The 19,794-nt window shown below is 43.6% G+C and overlaps 1 protein-coding gene across 2 annotated transcripts in view; it reads right to left on the reverse strand.

The window, feature by feature from the left end:
• LOC118386584 (glutamate receptor ionotropic, kainate 2-like) overlaps nucleotides 1-19,794 on the reverse strand; it is a 212,647-nt gene that overhangs the window by 48,427 nt on the left and 144,426 nt on the right. For both annotated transcript variants that reach the window (XM_052523418.1, XM_052523417.1), the window contains exons 10-15: nucleotides 19,453-19,572; nucleotides 19,177-19,263; nucleotides 18,042-18,265; nucleotides 9,764-9,882; nucleotides 5,305-5,522; nucleotides 4,614-4,839 (exon numbers count right to left, since the gene is read on the reverse strand). In XM_052523418.1, the coding sequence (XP_052379378.1) occupies nucleotides 4,614-4,839; nucleotides 5,305-5,522; nucleotides 9,764-9,882; nucleotides 18,042-18,265; nucleotides 19,177-19,263; nucleotides 19,453-19,572 (994 nt within the window). The remainder of the gene's footprint in view (nucleotides 1-4,613; nucleotides 4,840-5,304; nucleotides 5,523-9,763; nucleotides 9,883-18,041; nucleotides 18,266-19,176; nucleotides 19,264-19,452; nucleotides 19,573-19,794) is intronic.

The raw sequence follows: 19,794 nt of genomic DNA on the forward strand, positions 1-19,794 counted from the left end.
TACTACCCAACACTGCGACCTGTACGATCTCGTTGGCTGGCCCTCGCTTCATACTCGACGCCAAACCCACTGGCTCCAGGTCATCTACAAGACCCTGCTAGGTGAAGTGCCCCCTTATCTCAGCTCGCTGGTCACAATAGCAGCACCCACCTGTAGCACGCGCTCCAGCAGGTATATTTCTCTGGTCACCCCCAAAACCAATTCTTCCTTTGGCCGCCTCTCCTCCTAGTTCTCTGCTGCCAATGACTGGAACGAACTACAAAAATCTCTGAAACTGGAAACACTTATCCCCCTCCCTAGCTTTAAGCACCAGCTGTCAGAGCAGCTCACAGGTTACTGCACCTGTACATAGCCCAGCTATAATTTAGCCCAAACAACTACCTCTTCCCTACTGTATTTGTTCCTTTGCAACCCATAATTTATATCTCTACTTTGCACATTCTTCCACTGCAAATCAACCATTCCAGTGTTTTATTTGCTATATTGTATTTACTTCGCCACCATGTCCTTTTTTTTGCCTTTACCTCCCTTATCTCACCTCATTTACTCACAATGTATATAGACTTATTTTTCTACTGTATTATTGACTGGATGTTTGTTTTCCTCCATGTGTAACTCTGTGTTGTTGTATGTGTCGAACTGCTTTGCTTTATTTTGGCCAGGTCACAATCGTAAATGAGAACTTGTTCTCAACTTGCCTAACTGGTTACGCACGTGACAAATAAACTTTGATTTGAAGTATTTTTACTTAAGTATTTTACGCCACTGCAATTTCAAATAGTTAGAATGCATAGTAATAACGTTTGGTGGTAGGACTATTATGCAAATGAATACAAAAAACTATGTTTTAAGTGAAATATTAGCTTTTGTTTGAAGCTCATTTGAACTATGCACTAACACGGCTTTCATTATAAGCAGCTTGACTACTGCTAGAGTACTGTAGCTTTACTTCAACAACAGATGGACTCATATTGGATGGGTTGATTAGGATTCAACCTTCTCTCAAACAGCTTAATACATACTCTTAGAGTAGGTTCACACCATCAATGTACCAGTTAATGTAAACACGTCTTTATGTAAGACACACACAATCTGCCATCTGGGATTCTGTTCAACGTTCCTCAGCTTGATATACCCATTGGTTCTTCAAGGATCAATCTGCAGTTCAAACAACAACAAAGCCAACACCCCACCACTGTTTTGGTAAAAAGCTAAATAATTGGTGGTGGAGAAATAATAATAATATTAATGTAACCACTCTCAAATTCATCGATAGCTCTATGGATACAAAATTAACATTTTAACCATATTCCGAGGCGAAAGAGTGTTGGTTTCTAATTACATTGTTTACAAACAATTGAGTAGAAGAAGCATATATTTTGGGGTTCTGATGGGATATGACAACCGGACTAAGCTTATGAGGCATTTATTATAAAAGTTATATTCGTAAAGAATCAATGGGTGTGTGTAAATCATTTTAAAGTAAAAATATATATTAAGCAATTACAAGCAATTACAAATTAACCCTTTAAATACTATAACTTATAAATGTCTCAAGTGCACAGCGCACTTGTCACGACTTCCGCCGAAGTCGGTCCCTCTCCTTGTTCAGACGGTGTTCGGTGGTCGATGTCACTGATCCATTTTTCATTTTCGATTGGTTGGAACACGTTGTGTATTTAAACCGGTTTACAACTCTTGTCCTTGTCGGAGATTGTTTGATTGTATGTTTATGTATTATGTGTTGGTGCGCAACGGGTTTTGTACCCACTTTTTTATTTATTCTGTAATTTTGGTTTTGGAGTTTTGTTAAGTTTATTAAACCACTCCATTTATACCAAGTTCGATTCTCCTGCTCCTGACTTCCCTGCCACCAACACGCACCCATTACACTGTCTTACCCTATCATAACCCAAAATATAAGGTTGCATTACTCCATTGTTTATAACAAGAACATAAACCATGTATAGCTTCAAAATACTGTATGTACAAATGCTGTCAACTAACTTGTCTCAGTAGGCTTATGTATTAGGCTTGGTCAAATGTCGGGTAAAGGAGCTGTTTTGCAGACACAGATTACACCTAGTCTTGGACCCTAAATCATTTGGATTTTCCATTGATCTGGATTTTTTGTCCAGAACCAGGCTTAATCTGTGTCTGGGAAAACGTCCCCATAACGTTTAAATGAGTGGAGTGGGATTGAAATATGTTTACATTACATGAACATTATTGGGGTAAACCTACTCTAAAAGCATGTATTCGGCCATTTGATAGAAGGTTTGAATCCTAATCAGCCCATCCAATGTGAGTACATCTGTTGAAGTACAGTAGATCAGTAAAGCTACAGTACTCGAGCAGTAGTTCAAACTGCTAAATATGAAAGCCTTGTTTGGTCAAATGAGCTTTTGAATTTCCTGTCTTTTTTTTGGCTTCAGACAAAAGCTAATATTTCACTTAAAAAAGCTCATATTTAACCTTTATTAATAGATATATAGAAGAAAAAACATGTCACATGCAATAGGAGAATTTAGCAATGTGTGCGATGGAATTCCTTTTTTAAATGATTATTTTGTCATTTTAACCAATTTTTCTCATCACTGTAACTCTGCAATGGGCTCGGGAGAGGCAAAGGTTGAGATACGTGTCCTCCAATACATGACCCACCAAGCAATGCTGCTTCATAATAAACTGCTCGCTTAACCAGGAAGATAGCCGCACCAATGTGTCGAAATATTTTTTTTTGATGACAGCTTGCAAGCACCCGGCCCGCCACAAGGAGTCGATAGAGCGCGATGAGCCAAGGAAAGCCCTCTGGCCGAACCCTCCCCTAACCCAGACGGCGCTGGGCCAATTGTGCATCACCCTATGGGATCGAGCCCCAGGGGTAGCAGTGGTCTCTGCGGCCCCATCATGAACACAATAACCTCAGTGACACTGGGATTAGAAAACACCAGCAACAGCTTTCCCGCCCGTTTCCCCTGGAGTCCATGAGATCTGACACAGCATATACAGGGCCTAAGGGAAGTATTTAAACGCCTTGATTTTTCCCACATTTTGTTATCAAATCAAATGTATTTATAAAGCCCTCTTACATCAGATGATGTCGCAAAGTGCTGTACAGAAACCCAGCCTCAAACCCCAAACAGCAAGCAATGCAGGTGTAGAAGCACGGTGGCTAGGAGAAACTCCCTAGAAAAGGCCAGAACCTAGGAAGAAACCTAGAGAGGAACCAGGCTATGAGGGGTGGCCAGTCCTCTTCTGGCTGTGCATGACATCATTTTGGGGAATTTTCAAAGCTGTTTAAAGGCACAGTCAACTTAGTGTATGTAAACTTCTGACCCTCTGGAATTGTGATACAGTGAATTATAAATGAAATAATCTGTCTGTAAACAATTTTTGGAAAAATGACTTGTGTCATGCACAAAGTAGATGTCCTAACCGACTTGCCAAAACTCGAATTTGTTAACAAGAAATTTGTGGAGTGGTTGAAAAACGAGTTTTAATGACTCCAACCTAAGTGTATGTAAACTTCCGACTTCAACTGTATGTGCCTTTCCAAAAAATGTCCAATCAATTGAATTTACCATAGGTGGACACTAATCAAGTTGTAGAAACATCAAGGATAATCAATTGAACCAGGATGCACCTGAGCTCAATTTAGAGTTTCATTGCGAAGCATCTGAATAAAGTATTTCAGTTTTTTTATTTGCAATAAATTCAGAAACATTTCTGCAAAACTGTTTTCCCTTTGTCATTATGGGGTATTGTGTGAAGATTTCTGAGAAAAAAAAAATATTTAATCAATTTTTAGAATAAGGCGGTAACGTAACAAAATGTGGAAAAAGTCAAGGGGTCTGAATAATTTCCAAAGGCACTGTACATTATGGGCCGTACGTATAAAGCGACAGAGTAGGAGTGCTGATCTAGAATTTGGTACCCCCTTTCCATGTGATCTTGTTCATTACTTTCCAAAAGTTAAAACTGATCTTAGATCAGCAATCATACTCTGAGATGCTCCAGGAATACAGAACCAGAACCAGAACCCTCCTCTGTGGTACATAATCTTTATATGCCAGGCAAAAATGTTGCCCCAAAGGCTGGGTATGTCTGGTGTATTATGATGCACTGTATGTGTCAAGTGGAACAGTTTTTACACATACCAACTGAAATGCCAGAGAATGGTATTTTCAAATGTCAATCTGTACAATTGTCTTAATGTGTGGGGAAATACTAGATTCAGTGTAAAATTCCTGTAAATATTATTGTCCATTTCCCCTTCACTTGAACCCTTACCTCCCAAACTCAGTCATAACAATTAATTATTCTACCCTTTCAAGTATGCATACAGTACATTGCATTAGCCATATCTGTCTCAAACCTCCAAACTCCAACCTTTATCTGCTTGCCCTGATATACATGGTCATTGACAGGTAGAACGTGAAATGGGTGATGGGCGATATGGTCAACATGGGCAATATAGGAGATATGGGTGATATAGGAGTTATGGGTGATTCAGTAGATATGAATGGTGTAGACAATAAGCGATATAGGTGATAATAGCGATATGTGCGACATAGACGATACAGACTATAAGGACAATCAATATGAGTTACCCATGGGTGTTCCCACTCCGTAGGCCTTGGAGTCGATGAGGCCCCCTATCTGGGTAAGGTTGCAGTTGCGCTGGGTAACAAACTCAATGGTTGTGGACTCCATGAGGAAAGCGTAGTCGGAGGTGAGCACGCGCTGGATGCCCGTCTCTATGTTTTTCACAATCACAGACGTTCGCCGGCTGTTCATGAACTCCCACATCTTGTCGTAAGTGGAGATCTTCGTCTTCTGTCAAACCACCGGAGGAAGAAAAGGAAGATTAATGAAATCCACCTCTTCTAATAAGAATTGATTTGGTTCATATAGCATTGGCCTTTCCAGTGTCAATCAATCAATAACATTGATTTATAAAGCCATTTTTACATCAGCAGATGTCACAAAGTGCTTATACAGAAACAGCCTAACACCCAAAAGAGCAGGCAATGCAGTTGTAGAAGCACGGTGGCTAGGAAATACTCCCTAGAAAGGCAGGAGCCTCGGAAGAAACCAGAATCAGAGGGGTAGCCAGTCCTCTTTTGGCCGTGCCTGGTGGAGATTATACATGGCCAATGCTTTTTATGTACCTTGAACAGAGGGGTTTATTATATTTTCTTGCTGTCTTTCCCTACAGCAGGTCGCTATTTGAGTGAAACCCACAACCACAACACCGCAGATGACCACTTATCCCAGTGAGCCCAATGGTTTGCTAGCTACCTTGAAAAAGGTCATGGTAGATCCATCCTCCACCACTCCGTACAGGATCTTGGTCTGTTTGGCCAGGTCATCGGCCGAGTCGATGGGTGACTCCATGCGCTCCACGGTGAGAAAGGCAGCCAGGTTGGCCGTGTAGGAGGAGATGATAATGAGGGTGAAGAACCACCAGATGCCCCCCACGACCCGGGTGGACAGGGCCTTAGGCATGAGCTCTGAGCCTGGGTACAGAAGGGAGGATAGGGGTGAAGGGAGTGGAGAGATAGAATTCCAGAAGTTACAGCAAGGGTGTATGGAGAAGATGTCTACATAGGCAGCATCCACAAAGGACTTAGTGAGGGGTGATATTATGCTCTGTGGATCATCCGGAGTAGCCTGAGTGGGACTTGAATCCAGGCCACTGGGACGGTCCGTCGATTAGTAAGAAAGGTTGCTATGTGTTGTACTTAAGCCGCTCCATTATGTATTGGGAGTTGGACAGTAGGGGGTTGGTTTCACGGACCCAGATTCAACCTACTCCTGAACTAAAAAGCATGTTGAATGGTGAATATCCATTGACAGAGCGTTTTACACCTCCTTAAAATAGGATTTATCTGGGTCCAGGAAACTGGTCCTAAAGGTATACTCAATTAACTTACCGTCCGTCAACACAGATCAGTTACTTCTTTAAAGTTACACGTTTACATTTCAAAATAAAAACTTTAGTGGAAACTGACAACCCGGTTGGGTCTGACTGTCATGTACCCAAGGTAACCTCACATCCTGACCCCATGTCCCACTACTCTATGGGCACTGATTTGTTGCGGGCAATGGGGAGAGGACTCTGGGTAGTGGCACCTGACACAAAGCTGTTGTTGTTGAATAAGTGCAGCATGGCTAGTTGGTAAGAGATATGTTATACCTAAAGGATAGTTCACTGGTTCGTCATTCTCCTTTTCACACTATCATGCTCACCCAGACATGTTTTGATAGTTTCCTATCACTGTGTCCTTTTCAGCATGGTTCCAGCAACTATGTTGGATGCGTAACCAGGCCAGCACAGACTCTGCTCAGTCATATGAAAAGGGTATCTGTTACACTGAGACCCTTACCAATTATTCTAATTTTGTTTCATACTGGGGGGAAGGGTTGCAACTGCAACCCCACTTAATCTATATACAGTTGAAGTCGGAGGTTTACATACACCTTAGCCAAATATTAATTATTGACATTTAATCCTAGTAAAAAAAAACTGTTTTAGGTCAGTTAGGATCACAAATGTCAGAATAATAGTAGAGAATGATTCATTTCAGCTGCTATTTCTTCCATCACATTCCCAGTGGGTCAGAAGTTTACATATACTCAATTAGTATTTGGTAGCATTGAATTTAAATTGTTTAAATTGGGTCAAACATTTTGGGTAGCCTTCCACAAACATCCCACAATATGTTGGGTGAATTTTGGCCCATTCCTCCATGCACACCTGAAAGAGCTGGTGTAACTGAGTCAGGTTTAGAGGCCTCCTTGCTCGCACACACTTTTTCAGTTCTCCCCACAAATGTTCTATAGGATTGAGGTCAGGGCTTTTGTGATGGCCACTCCAATACCTTGACTTTGTTGTCCTTAAGCCATTTTGCCACAACTTTGGAAGTATGCTTGAGGTCCTTGTCCATTTGGAAGACCCATTTGCAACCAAGCTTTAACTTCCTGACTAATGTCTTGAGATGTTGCTTCAATATATCCACATAATTTTCCTGCCTCATGTAGCCATCTATTTTGTGAATTGCACCAGTCCCTCCTGCAGCAAAGCACCCCCAAAACATGATGCTGCCACCCCCGTGTTTCACGGTTGGGATGGTGTTCTTCAGTTTGCAAACCTCACCCTTTTTCCTCCAAAGATAACGATGGTCATTATGACACAACAGATCTATTTGTTTTTCATCAGACCAGAGGACATTTCTCCAAAAAGTACAATCTTTGTCCCCATGTGCCATCACAAACTTTATTATGGCGGTTTGGAGCAGTGGCTTCTTCCTGGCTGAGCGTCCTTTCAGGTTATGTCGTTATAGGACTCGTTTTATTGTGGATATAGATACTTATGTACTTTCCTGCAGCATCTTCACAAGGTCCTTTGCTGTTATTCTGGGATTGATTTACACTTTTCGCACCAAAGTACGTTCATCTCTCGAAGACAGAACGCATCTCCTTCCTGAGCAGTATGACGGCTGCGTGGTCCCATGGTGTTTATACTAGCATACTATTGTTTGTACAGATGAACCTGGTACCTTCAGGCATTTGGAAATTGCTCCCAAGGATGAACCAGACTTGTGGAGGTCTACAATTGTTTTTCTGAATTCTTGGCTGATTTATTTATATTTTCCCATGATGTCAAGCAAAGAGGCATTGAGAAGCTTCTAAAGCCATGAAATAATTCTGTAATTTTCCAAGCTGTTTAAAGGCACAGTCAACTAAGTGTATATGTAAACTTCTGACCCACTGGAATTGTGATACAGTGAATTATGTGTGAAATAATGTGTCTAAACAATTGTTGGAATGACGTGTCATGAACAAAGTAGATGTCCTAAGCGACTTGCCAAAACTATAGTTTGTTAACAAGACTTTGCGGAGTGGTTGAAAAACACGTTTTAATGACTCCAGCCTAAGTGTGCGTAAACTTCTGACTTTAACTGTATAGTAAATTAATTTCTCTGCAATTATCTTATCAGAATAGAGGAACCAATCTAAATGGAAATAGCTGTTACAGTAGCTACTCAAAGTTACTACTCCATTAAGGACTCTAACTTTTATGTTCATTCAGTTGCTGTAACGCTAAAAGAGACACCTTCACTGTAACAATAACTTAGCACAAAATATGCAAAATAATAATAATTTGAAATAATATACACTGAGCAAATATATAAACGCAACATGCCAAAAATTTGACTGAGTTACAGTTCACATATGGAAATGTGTCAATTGAAATAAATTCATTAGGCCCTAATCTATGCATTTTACATTAATGGGCATACCAATATGAACATGTTTGTCTAAGATACTTAAAAAAAGGTAGGGCCGTGGATCAGAAAACCAGTCAGTATCTGGTGTGAGCACCATTTGCCTTATGCAGCGTGACACATCTCCTTCCCATAGAGTTGATCAGCTGTTGATTGTGGCCTGTGGAATGTTGTCCCACTCCTCTTCAATGGCTGTGCGAAGTTGCAGGATATTGGCGGGAACTGGAACACGCTGTCATACACAGCGATCCAGGGCAACCCAAACATGCTCAATGGGTGACATGTCTGGTGAGTATGCAGGCCCGGAAATAACTGGGACATGTTCAGCTTCCAGGAATTGTGTACAGATCCTTGCGACATTATCATGCTGAAACATGAGGTGATGGTGGCGGATGAATGGCACGACAATGAGCCTCAGGACCTCGTCACGATATCTCTGTGCATTCAAATTTCCATCGATAAAATGCAATGCAATGTCCTCTGCCCGGTACAGTTGAAATCGGGAGTCATCCGTGAAGAGCGCACTTCTCCAGTGTGCCAGTGGCCATTGAAGGTAAGCATTTTCCCACTGAAGTTAGTTACAACGCTGAACTGCAGTCAAGACCCTGGTGAGGATGACAAGCACACAGATGAACTTCCCTGAGATGGTTTCTGACAGTTTGTGCAGAAATTCTTCAGTCTTGCACACCCACAGATTCATCAGATGTCATCTCTAGAAGACAGTACGTTCTTCTCTAGAAGACAGAACGCGTCTCCTTCCTGAGCAGTATGATGGCTGCATGGTCCCATGGTGTTTATACTTGCATACTATTGTTTGTACAGATGAACGTGGTACCTTCAGGCATTTGGAAATGGCTCCCAAGGATGAACCAGACTTGTGGAGGTCTACAATTGTTTTTCTGAGGTCTTGGCTGATTTATTTCGATTTTCCCATGATGTCAAGCAAAGAGGCATTGAGTTTGAAGGTAGGCCTTGAAATTGATCCACAGGTACACCTCCAATTGACTCAAATAATGTAAATTAGCCTAACTTGGGATAGGAGAAATGCTCACCAACAGGGATATAAACAAATTTGAGCACAAAATTTGAGAGAAATAAGCTTTGTGTGTATGGTAAATTTCTGTGATCTTTTATTTCCGCTCATGAAACATGGGACCAACACTTGACATGTTGCATTTATTTTTTTGTTCAGTATATTTTCCTCTCCAGCTTCCTCTGTACATTCATTTCGACCAGAAAACGAGGTAGCAACATTATTCTTGTTCCCACTTTAACCCAACTACAACTTTAAGGTAAAATGGTGCCTTCATAAACTCTTTCTAAGCCCTATATAGATGCTTCATAACTTTTCCACCATGCAGCACACACCCAGAGGCCCCTGTGTCGCCCGGAGCCTGGCCTAAAACCTTGGACCCCAGAGAGAGTGGGACACGGAGATAGCCACAGCACCAGCAGGCTGAGGCAACTACCTTGCTGCATGAGAGCCCCGATGCCGAACCAGAAACTATTGAGCAACGTAAAATTGTTTTCCACCACGTCCGAGTCTGGGTTGCACGGATGGGGGTTGTACCACTCGTATGGGCTGAACCTGTGGTGGAGAGAGCAAACAAGACACTAAGATCAATCAAACAAAATAAGATTCATGGCCAGGATGGTCTAGTGGTTAGTGCCTACACATATGTCGGTGTCGGCATGGGTTCAAATCCGGCCGACTGCTTTTGACACACACCCCATCTCCTTCGACAATCTGTCCAATAGAACACACACACAATACCTTTACATTAAAAAACGAACAACGTTCGAGCTTCCCTAAACAAACAAAAACATGTGAAAATCGATTTATTGTAAGGCGACCAAAACAATAGAAGCTCCTATGATCCTCTACTATGCCCTCTGGGTCCCTCGCTCCTCTCGAGACAAAACACAAATCATTTCCCCCAACATATTGACATATTCAAATGCTTTCAGTTTGTTGTGAGAGGCCCAATCGATGGAGTGGAATAACATTGTCACTGGAGAGAACGTCCCCATCCCTGATCATCTTTGGAGCTCATTGAGATTTATCGACTGGAGGATCCTTTCTGATTACCCCCTGGTGGTTTGAGACCCCATCACCCCTCCCAAATTCAGCCAATATGCCTTCTTCCATCCATAGACTTCCTTGTGCATGTCTAATCCTCCTCCCCCTCCATTGCCTAACTCACCCTCTCCCCTTTTCCTCCCCATCACTGCCTCCCTCCCCCTCTCTCTCCCTTCTTGCTTCTGTGCCCCCCAAGGGTGACTAGGGATATTCCTCATTTAATATCTTAAGTGAGAGTGGAGTCATATTAGCAGTGGGCAATTGGGTTAGCATTAAGCATCAGAACCTGATTGAGTTTGTGCTAGAGGAGTGGAGGGAAGAGCAGAGCACCCGGCTCATATTTGTATAATTTTTTGGGCAGATGCGAATAGGCTGACTGTCACACTCTGATCTGTTTCACCTGTCTGTGTGATTGTCTCCACCCCCCTCCAGGTGTCGCCCATCTTCCCCAATAACCCCTGTGTATTTATACCGGTGTTCTCTGTTTGTCTATTGCCAGTTTGTTTTGTTCGTCAAGCCTACCAGCGGTTTTTCCCATGCTCCTGTCTTTGCTATAGTTCCTGTTTTCTTGTTTCCCGGTTTTGACCATTCCTGCCTGACTGCCCGCCCTGATCCTGAGCCTGCCTGCCGTCCTGTATCTTTGCCCCATCTATCTGGATTACTGACCTCTGCCTGACCTGACCCTGCCTGCTGTTCTGTATATTTGCCCCACCTATCTGGATTAGTGACCTCTGCCTGCCCTTGGCCTGTCCTTTTGCCCACCCCTGTTCGAATAATACACTTTTGTTATATTGACACTGTCTGCACCTGGGTCTTACCTTAAACGTGATAGTGGCAATCGTCACCTACACAACATCAAACATACAGAGAGCTATAGACACCCATGGGGCTGGGGATTTGAAAAAAACATCAGGGCTTTGTTCCAATCTCCATACTACCTCGAGAATGAATGTACTCTAAGTGGTATGACAGTATAGACATTGGAACACAGCCAATGTCCTGCTCATTGTTTCAGAATAAATTCCTAGTAGTAACTGATGTTTGACATTGGTATATACTAGGCTATGCTGTTCGCTTCCATGAATAGGATCAGGGAAGTAACGGAGGGTAAATGCATGTACAAAATAGTTTATGCACCTTTTACACCAAGTTAGTGTTGTTTGGATTAATGTTGTTGAGCATTTACCAACCTTTGTGTTTACCACTACATCCCTGATTAGCATACATTGTAAACTGTAATCAGAATTACTTTGCCATGTGTTTATGGTTCTCTGTATAAAAACAAGTTTATTACACAAAGAGGATGTCACGTTCTGATCTTAGTTCCTTTGTTCTTGTCTTTGTTTTAATATGGTCAGGGCGTGAGTTGGGGTGGGCAGTCTGTTTGTTTTTCTATGTTGGTTTTTGAGTTCGGCCTGGTATGGTTCTCAATCAGAGGCAGCTGTCAATTGTTGTCCCTGATTGAGAATCATACTTAGGTAGCCTGGGTTTCACTTTTGGTTTGTGGGTGTTTGTTTCCGTGTGAGTGTTTGGGCCACACGGTACTGTTTCAGTTTTGTATTTCACGTCATCGTTTATTGTTTTGATTCAGTGTTCAGTGCTTTCTTTTATTAAAATCATCATGAACACTTACCACGTAAGTCTCCAGACGACATCCGTTACAGAGGATGAATTGCGGGCTATTTATTTAAAAACCAGTTTGGTACGTGGATGCATTCCAAATGGAACCATGTTCCCAAAATAGTGCAAAACTTTTGACCAGAGCTTTATGTTCAAAAGTAGTGCACTATATTTGGGATGTGTATAATTTAGCCTTTTCTTTACTGCTGCTCCATATACACTCCACATGGGAATCATTTCTCTGGACTTCCTCGGCCCCATCGGGCCGCCTGATTGTCTGAAATGTCAATGAGCTCTGTCTACTTCTAAACGCCAGAGACCATGCGCCGCTCAATGTCCCCTGTAGTGTGGTGTGTAACATTGTGTGACAGTGTGAAACTGTGTGTGTGAAAGGAACCGATTGTGTGCGTGAGGTTTCTCTGTGAGGTTTCTCTAAACTACGTCTTAGTAATACGAGAGGTGCATCTTTCTTTTTTGCATCGATGTCATCATCCCCCAGTGACCATATGAACATATTCCAACCAGAAACCGTGGATTACAGGCAACATCTGCATCGAGCTAAAGTCTAGAGCTGCCGCATTCAAGGAGCGGGAGACTAATCCGGACGCTAATAAGAAATCACGCTATGCCCTCAGATGAACCATCAAACAGGATGGTTCAATACAGGATCAAGATTGAATCCTACTACACCGGTTCTGATGCTCGTCGGATGTGACAGGGCATGAAAACTATTACAGACTACAAAGGGAAACCCAGTGACACGAGCCTGCCAAACAAGCTAAATTCCTTTTATACTCGCTTCGAGGCAAGCAGCACTGAAGCATGTATGGGAGCACCAGCTGTTCTGGATGACTGTGTGACAATGCTCTCGGTAGCTGATGTGAGCAAGACCTTTAAACAGGTCAACATTCACAAAGCCGTGGAGCCGGACGGACTCCCAGGACGTGTACTCAAAGCATGCGCGGACCAACTGGCAAGGGTCTTCACTGACATTTTCAACCTCTCCCTGACCGAGTCTGTAATACTTACATGTTTCAAGCAGACCACCATAGTCCCTGAGCCCAAGGAAGCGAAGGTAAAATGCCTAAATGGCTTCCGTCTTGTAGCACTCACATCTGTAGCCGTGAAGTGCTTTGAAGGGCTGGTCATGGCTCACATCAACAGCAGCATCCTGGATACCCTAGACCCACTCCAATTTGCATATCACCCCAACAGATCCACAGATGACGTAATCTCAATCACACTCCACACTGCCCATTCCCACCTGGACAAAATGAACACCTATGTGAGAATGCTGTTCATTGACTACAGCTCAGCGTTCAACACCATAGTGCCCAAGAAGCTCATCCCTAAGCTAAAGACCCTGGGACTAAACACCTCCCTCTGCAACTGGATCCTGGACTTCCTGATGGGCCACCCCTAGGTGGAAAGGGTAGGCAACAACACTTCTGCCACGCTGATCCTCAACACTGGGGCCCCTCGGGGGTGTGAACTGAATCCCCTCCTGTACTCCCTGTTCACCCAAGACTGCATGGCCAAACATGACTCCAGCACCATCATTAAGTTTGCTGACAACAACAGTGTTATGCCTGATCACCGACAATGATGAGACAGTCAATAGGGAGGTCAGAGAACTTGCAGTGTGGTACCAGGACAACAACCTCTCCCTCAATGTGAGCAAGACGAAGGAGCTGATCGTGGACTACAGAAAAAGCAGTCTCGAACAGGCCCCCATTAACATCGATGGGGCTGTAGTTGAGCGGGTCGAGAGTTTCAATTTCCTTGGTGTCCACATCACCAACGAACTATCATGGTCCAAACACACCATGACAGTTGTGAAGAGGGCACGACAAAACCTTTTCCCCCTCAGGAGACTAAAAAGATTTGGCATGGGTCCCCAGATCCTCAAAAAGTTATACAGCTGCACCATCGAGAGCATCCTGACCAGTTGCATCACCGCCTGGTATGGCAACTGCTCAGCATCTGACCATAAGGCGCTACAGAGGGTAGTGCGTACGGCCCAGTACATCACTGGGACCAAGCTTCGTGCCATCCATGACCTATATAATAGGCGGTGTCTGAGGAAAGCCCATAAAATTGTCAAAGACTCCAGTCACCCAATCATAGATTGTTTTCTCTGCTACCGCATGGCAAGCGGTACCGGAGTGCCAAGTCTAGGATCAAAAGGCTCCTTAACAGCTTCTACCCCCAGGCCATAAGACTGCTAAACAATCAATCAAATGTCTACCGGACTTTTTACATTGACCCCCCCTTCCATATGTTTTGTACACTGCTGCTACTCGCTGTTTATTATCTATGTATAGTCACTTCACCCCTAAATACATGTCCAAATTACCTCAACTAACCTGTACCCCCGCACACTGACTCGGTACCAGTACCGGTACCCCCTGTATAAAACCTCGTTATCGTTATGTTACTGTGTTACTTTTTATTATTTTTTACTATAGTTTATTAGATAAATATTTTTCTTAACTCTTCTTGAACTGCACTGTTGGTTAAGGGCTTATAAGTAAGCATTTCAAGGTAAGGTCTACACTTGCTGTATTCGGCAATTGTGACAAATAAAGGTGATTTGATTTGACACAAATACACACACACACATTCCGAGTTCCACACAGAATAACAAAATGATTCCTATGCCTCTTCTCCTCCTCTTCTCTTCTCTCATCATCCTCCTCTTCTATCCAGGGTCACAATAACCCAACAGGCATCAGCTGTCGGCCGGATTAAATGACTCAAGCCACCTTTATAGATCGGTTTCTTTACTTGTCTCAGGGCATCTGAGGAGAGGTGAGTAAGAGAGAGCGAGAGAGAGAGAGCGTGAGAGAGAGTGTGTGTGTGTGGTGGACATTGTGCGGCAGGCGCACGGTCGCCAGCGGTTACAAGGAGACAGTGTATGTGTGTTGAAGAGAGAGCCCGAGGTGACACTGTGATATATACTTATCTAGGCTGTAAGCTGGCAATTACATGTTTACATGTAATGACAGGGGCCTTATTGCGAATGTCACATGCATTGTCCAAGTTTTCTGTGATATACACTGCTCCAAAAAATAAAGGGAACACTTAAACAACACAATGTAACTCCAAGTCAATCACACTCCTGTGAAATCAAACTGTCCACTTAGGAAGCAACACTGATTGACAATAAATTTCACATGCAGTTGTGCAAATGGAATAGACAACAGGTGGAAATTATAGGCAATTAGCAAGACACCCCCAATAAAGGAGTGGTTCTGCAGGTGGTGACCACAGACCACTTCTCAGTTCCTATGCTTCCTGGCTGATGTTTTGGTCACTTTTGAATGCTGGCGGTGCTTTCACTCTAGTGGTAGCATGAGATGGAGTCTACAACCCACACAAGTGGCTCAGGTAGTGAAACTCATCCAGGATGGCACATCAATGCGAGCTGTGGCAAGAAGGTTTGCTGTGTCTGTCAGCGTAGTGTCCAGAGCATGAAGGGGCTACCAGGAGACAGGCCAGTACATCAGGGGACGTGGAGGAGGCTGTAGGAGGGAAACAACCCAGCAGCAGGACCACTACCTCCGCCTTTGTGCAAGGAGGAGCAGGAGGGGCACTGCCAGAGCCCTGCAAAATGACCTCCAGCAGGCCACAAATGTGCATGTGTCTGCTCAAATGGTCAGAAACAGACTCCATGAGGGTGGTATGAGGGCCCGACGTCCACAGGTGGGGGTTGTGCTTACAGCCCAACACCGTGCAGGAGGTTTGGCATTTGCCAGAGAACACCAAGATTGGCAAATTCGCCACTGGCACCCTGTGCTCTTCACAGATGAAAACAGGTTCACACTCAGCACACGTGACAGACGTGACAGTCTGGAGACGCCGTGGAGAAAGTTCTGCTGCCTGCAACATCCTCCAGCATGACCGGTTTGGGGGTCAGTCATCTTGTGGTGTGGCATTTCTTTGGGGGGCCACACAGCCCTACATGTGCTCGCCAGAGGTAGCCTGACTGCCATTAGGTACCGAGATGAGATCCTCAGACCCATTGTGAGACCATATGCTGGTGCGGTTGGCCCTGGGTTCCTCCTAATGCAAGACAATGCTAGACCTCATGTGGCTGGAGTGTGTCAGCAGTTCCTGCAAGAGGAAGGCATTGATGCTATGGACTGGCCCTCCCATTCCCCAGACCTGAATCTAATTGAGCACATCTGTGACATCATGTCTCGCTCCATCCACCAACGCCACGTTGCAACACAGACTGTCCAGGAGTTGGCGGACGCTCTAGTCCAGGTCTGGGAGGAGATCCCTCAGGAGACCATCCGCCGCCTAATCAGGAGCATGCCCAGGCGTTGTAGCGAGGTCATACAGGCACGTGGAGGCCACACACACTACTGAGCCTCATTTTGACTTGTTTTAAGGACATTACATCAAAGTTGTATCAGTCTGTAGTGTGGTTTTCCACTTTAATTTTGAGTGTGACTCCAAATCCAGACCTCCATGGGTTGATCAATTTGATTTACATTGATAATTTGTGTGATTTTGTTGTCAGCACATTCAACTATGTAAAGAAAAATAGTTTTTAATAAGAATATTTCATTAATTCAGATCTAGGATGTGTTATTTTAGTGTTCCCTTTATTTTTTTGAGCAGTGTATTTTGCGACTGTATACGTATGTGCTCTATGATTGAGAACACCCTCTGAGTGAATAAAGAGAGTAAAGAAATAACAAAATGTTGGAGGAAACAGTTTAGGAATATGAAAAAATAGAATTCTGCCGATTATAGGAAAATAAGTTAGTTCCTTTTAGCCCTTCAAATGTGGGTGGAATGAGCTTTTAAACCCTGACATACCTCCATCTATGGCTACACTACCGACTCTATTTGTAGGGGGTTAAAGAAAACAATATCCTTCACATATAGGGACTCAACCAATCTGTCTGTAGGTCAATACTAAAATTATGAGAGAGCAAGTTGACGCCTGGGCAGAAATCAACACATCAGGCTTAGAGCTATTGCACATCAACACCCATATGGAGGAGAGAGAGGAATAGTTATCTGATAAAGACTATAGTATGGGCAATATTGGTGTGATTTACTGGGTTCAAACCCAGGTTCCCTTAATTGCCATAGCACTGTTTAATAAGCCTGCTGATCTAAAGCCTCTAAGACCAAGTCATCATGTTTCAAGCAAGGTTATTCATCACTATAGTGTGGTTAAGGAAGTTTGTTATAATAAGTGAATCTGTTATAATAAGCACACTTTCATACACACAATGTTGACACACAAACCACACAAACCCAAACCATGTAAAGGCTACATTGAACATATAGAGAAACTTACCCAACATACCTTTGATAAAGATGACAATAAAATAAGTGCATATTCTGAACCAACTTAGGTGACAGTTGCTGCCTTCCTTTCAGATGATCAAAAGGCCAGTAACATTTGGAAGACGTATATTAACCACAAAACTCTTGGGGTCTAACCAAAGATCAATCAACAGCTGGCACCCCATAGTTCTGGGGTTAATGAACACTTTTCTACACTAGCAAAGGCTCCAGGGGCATTCTACCAAAAAGTGGGCAACATTGGGCATGGGATGTCATAATGGCATCATATTGTTGTTGTAAACTGGTTTTATGGATGCAGAAACGTCAGATTACAACCATCTAAAGATGTATTTTTTTTTGCAACCAGAAAAATAAGCCTTACTCTACTTATAATAGCTGTATAAACACACTATACTCAGCTCCTAACACTGAACAAACCAATATATAACCAAAGGCCGGGCAAGGTCATAGGTTGTTTCATATTTCCCTCAGTCTGGGGTTAAGCCAGGGCATGTCCACAGTACTTTACATAAGATAGCTTTACATGAGCTTAAGGGCATATGTACTGCCTCAGTCAGCCGGACTTAATTCACACACTGTCAAAGCTTTCCTGTGGGGCATAGAGTTTGTTTCACAGGTAGAATAACTTCACACTCTGAGCTTGTACTAGTATCGTAAGACGGAGAGAAAAGACACTGTCTGGGTTGTGAAAGCGAGCGGTGAGGGATGCATGTTACCTGGCTATGACAAACAGCACACAACTGACACCCAAGTAAGCCAGCAGAATATACATCCAGATATCGGGTGAGAGGGGGTTGAGGAAGGAGAAGACACCAGGGTTTGTTCCGTTGGGCTTGCGGTAGAGGATACTTATCCCCAGGGTCATGAAGGGCTTGGAGAAGTCGATGACCTTCTCCCTCACATAGGTAATGGCCAAAGGAGCCACCACTAGGTCTGCTTTCTGTGGACAGAGATCAGGGAAGGAATTGGAGTCCACCAATCAGAAGCTGTGGTATCACATCAAAACCAATCAAATTAGGATATTGGGAGGTGGGTGTAGTCCACCAATTAGGGGATATGGTATCAAATTAGAATAAATACAATTTGGACATAGATTGTGGGGTGGAGATAGTTGACCAATCAGGGGCTGTGGTATCACATTAGAAACCGGGGCTTACAAGAAACTATCAGATATAGGATCTCCTCTCTGTCAACACTTTGACCAGTCACTGAGAATGTGTGGAAGATCCTAGAAGGACACGGGAAAAATCAGTGAAGTCATTTATTAAACTAGGTTGTTATTGTAAATAAGTTTAGGTCCTGGATGCTGATTGGCTGAAAGCCGTGGTACATCAGACAATATACCACGGGTATGTCGCAAAAATACTTGTTTACTGTTCTGTTTATGTTGGTAACCAGTTCGTAATAGCAATAAGGGAGTTTGTGGTATATGGCTAATATACTGTGCCACAGCTAAGGGGTGTCTCCAGGCACTTCACTTCACGTCGTGCCTAAGAACAGCCCTTAGCCGTGGTATATTGGCCATATACCTCACCCCCTCTGGCCTTATTGCTTCAATTTAAAACTTGTTCTCAATGACTTACCTTGCTAAATAAATATGCAATTGGAGAAATGTGCAAGACTTGGTGGGAACTGGGAAGTCAAAGGACTAAGAAGCGTCCTTGTTATACTTGGTGCACTGTAGACCCAAACAGACCCTATAAAGTCAAAACCTCTGGACCTATTCAAAGCCCATTCTCCATTGTATCCATTATCTTCCAAACCGTATCGATTATCTGCCAAACCGTATCCTCATCACCACGGCAACACATCACCACAGGAACCATGAGACTCCTCCACTCCGCTACTCACGTGGTCCATGAGCTCCCTGACCATGCCATTCCACTGGCCCGTGCTCTCCTCCAGCGCCCCATACTTGCCGTCCTCCACCAGGCGCACCTAATAATAATAATAATAACAGTGATATTAATTATAAAAGTAACAAGAAAAATGATATATGCCATTCAGTAGACACTTGTAGTAGTATGTGCATTCATTTTCATATTGTTCCCCATGGAGATCAAACCCACAACCCTGGCATTGCAAGCCCCATGCTCTACCAACTGAGCCACATGGAAAGCCACTCACCTCATAGTGAAAGCCCAGGATCCCCGAGAGCTCACGGAGCAGGTCGATGCAATAGCCCTCAAAGCGGTCGTTTCCGTACAGCGGCTTGTCGGACTTCTTGAACATCACATAGGGCTCCACCTGTTAAGGAAATATGGGGGTGGGAGGGATGGGGAGAAGGTAGAGTGAAAGAGGGAGGAGGAAGAAAGGAGGGAGAGGGTGGAAAGGGGGAGAGAGGCAGAGACGGATAGAAAGGAGGAAGAGGCAAAGGGAGGGGTTATGAGTAGAGAGAGGGGGATGAGAAAAGACCAAGGAGAGTGATAGAAGGAGAAGAAGAAAGGAGGGAGAGGCAAAGGGAGGGGT

Source organism: Oncorhynchus keta, chromosome 8 (assembly GCF_023373465.1).
Source record: "Oncorhynchus keta strain PuntledgeMale-10-30-2019 chromosome 8, Oket_V2, whole genome shotgun sequence".
Classification (NCBI taxonomy): domain Eukaryota; kingdom Metazoa; phylum Chordata; class Actinopteri; order Salmoniformes; family Salmonidae; genus Oncorhynchus; species Oncorhynchus keta.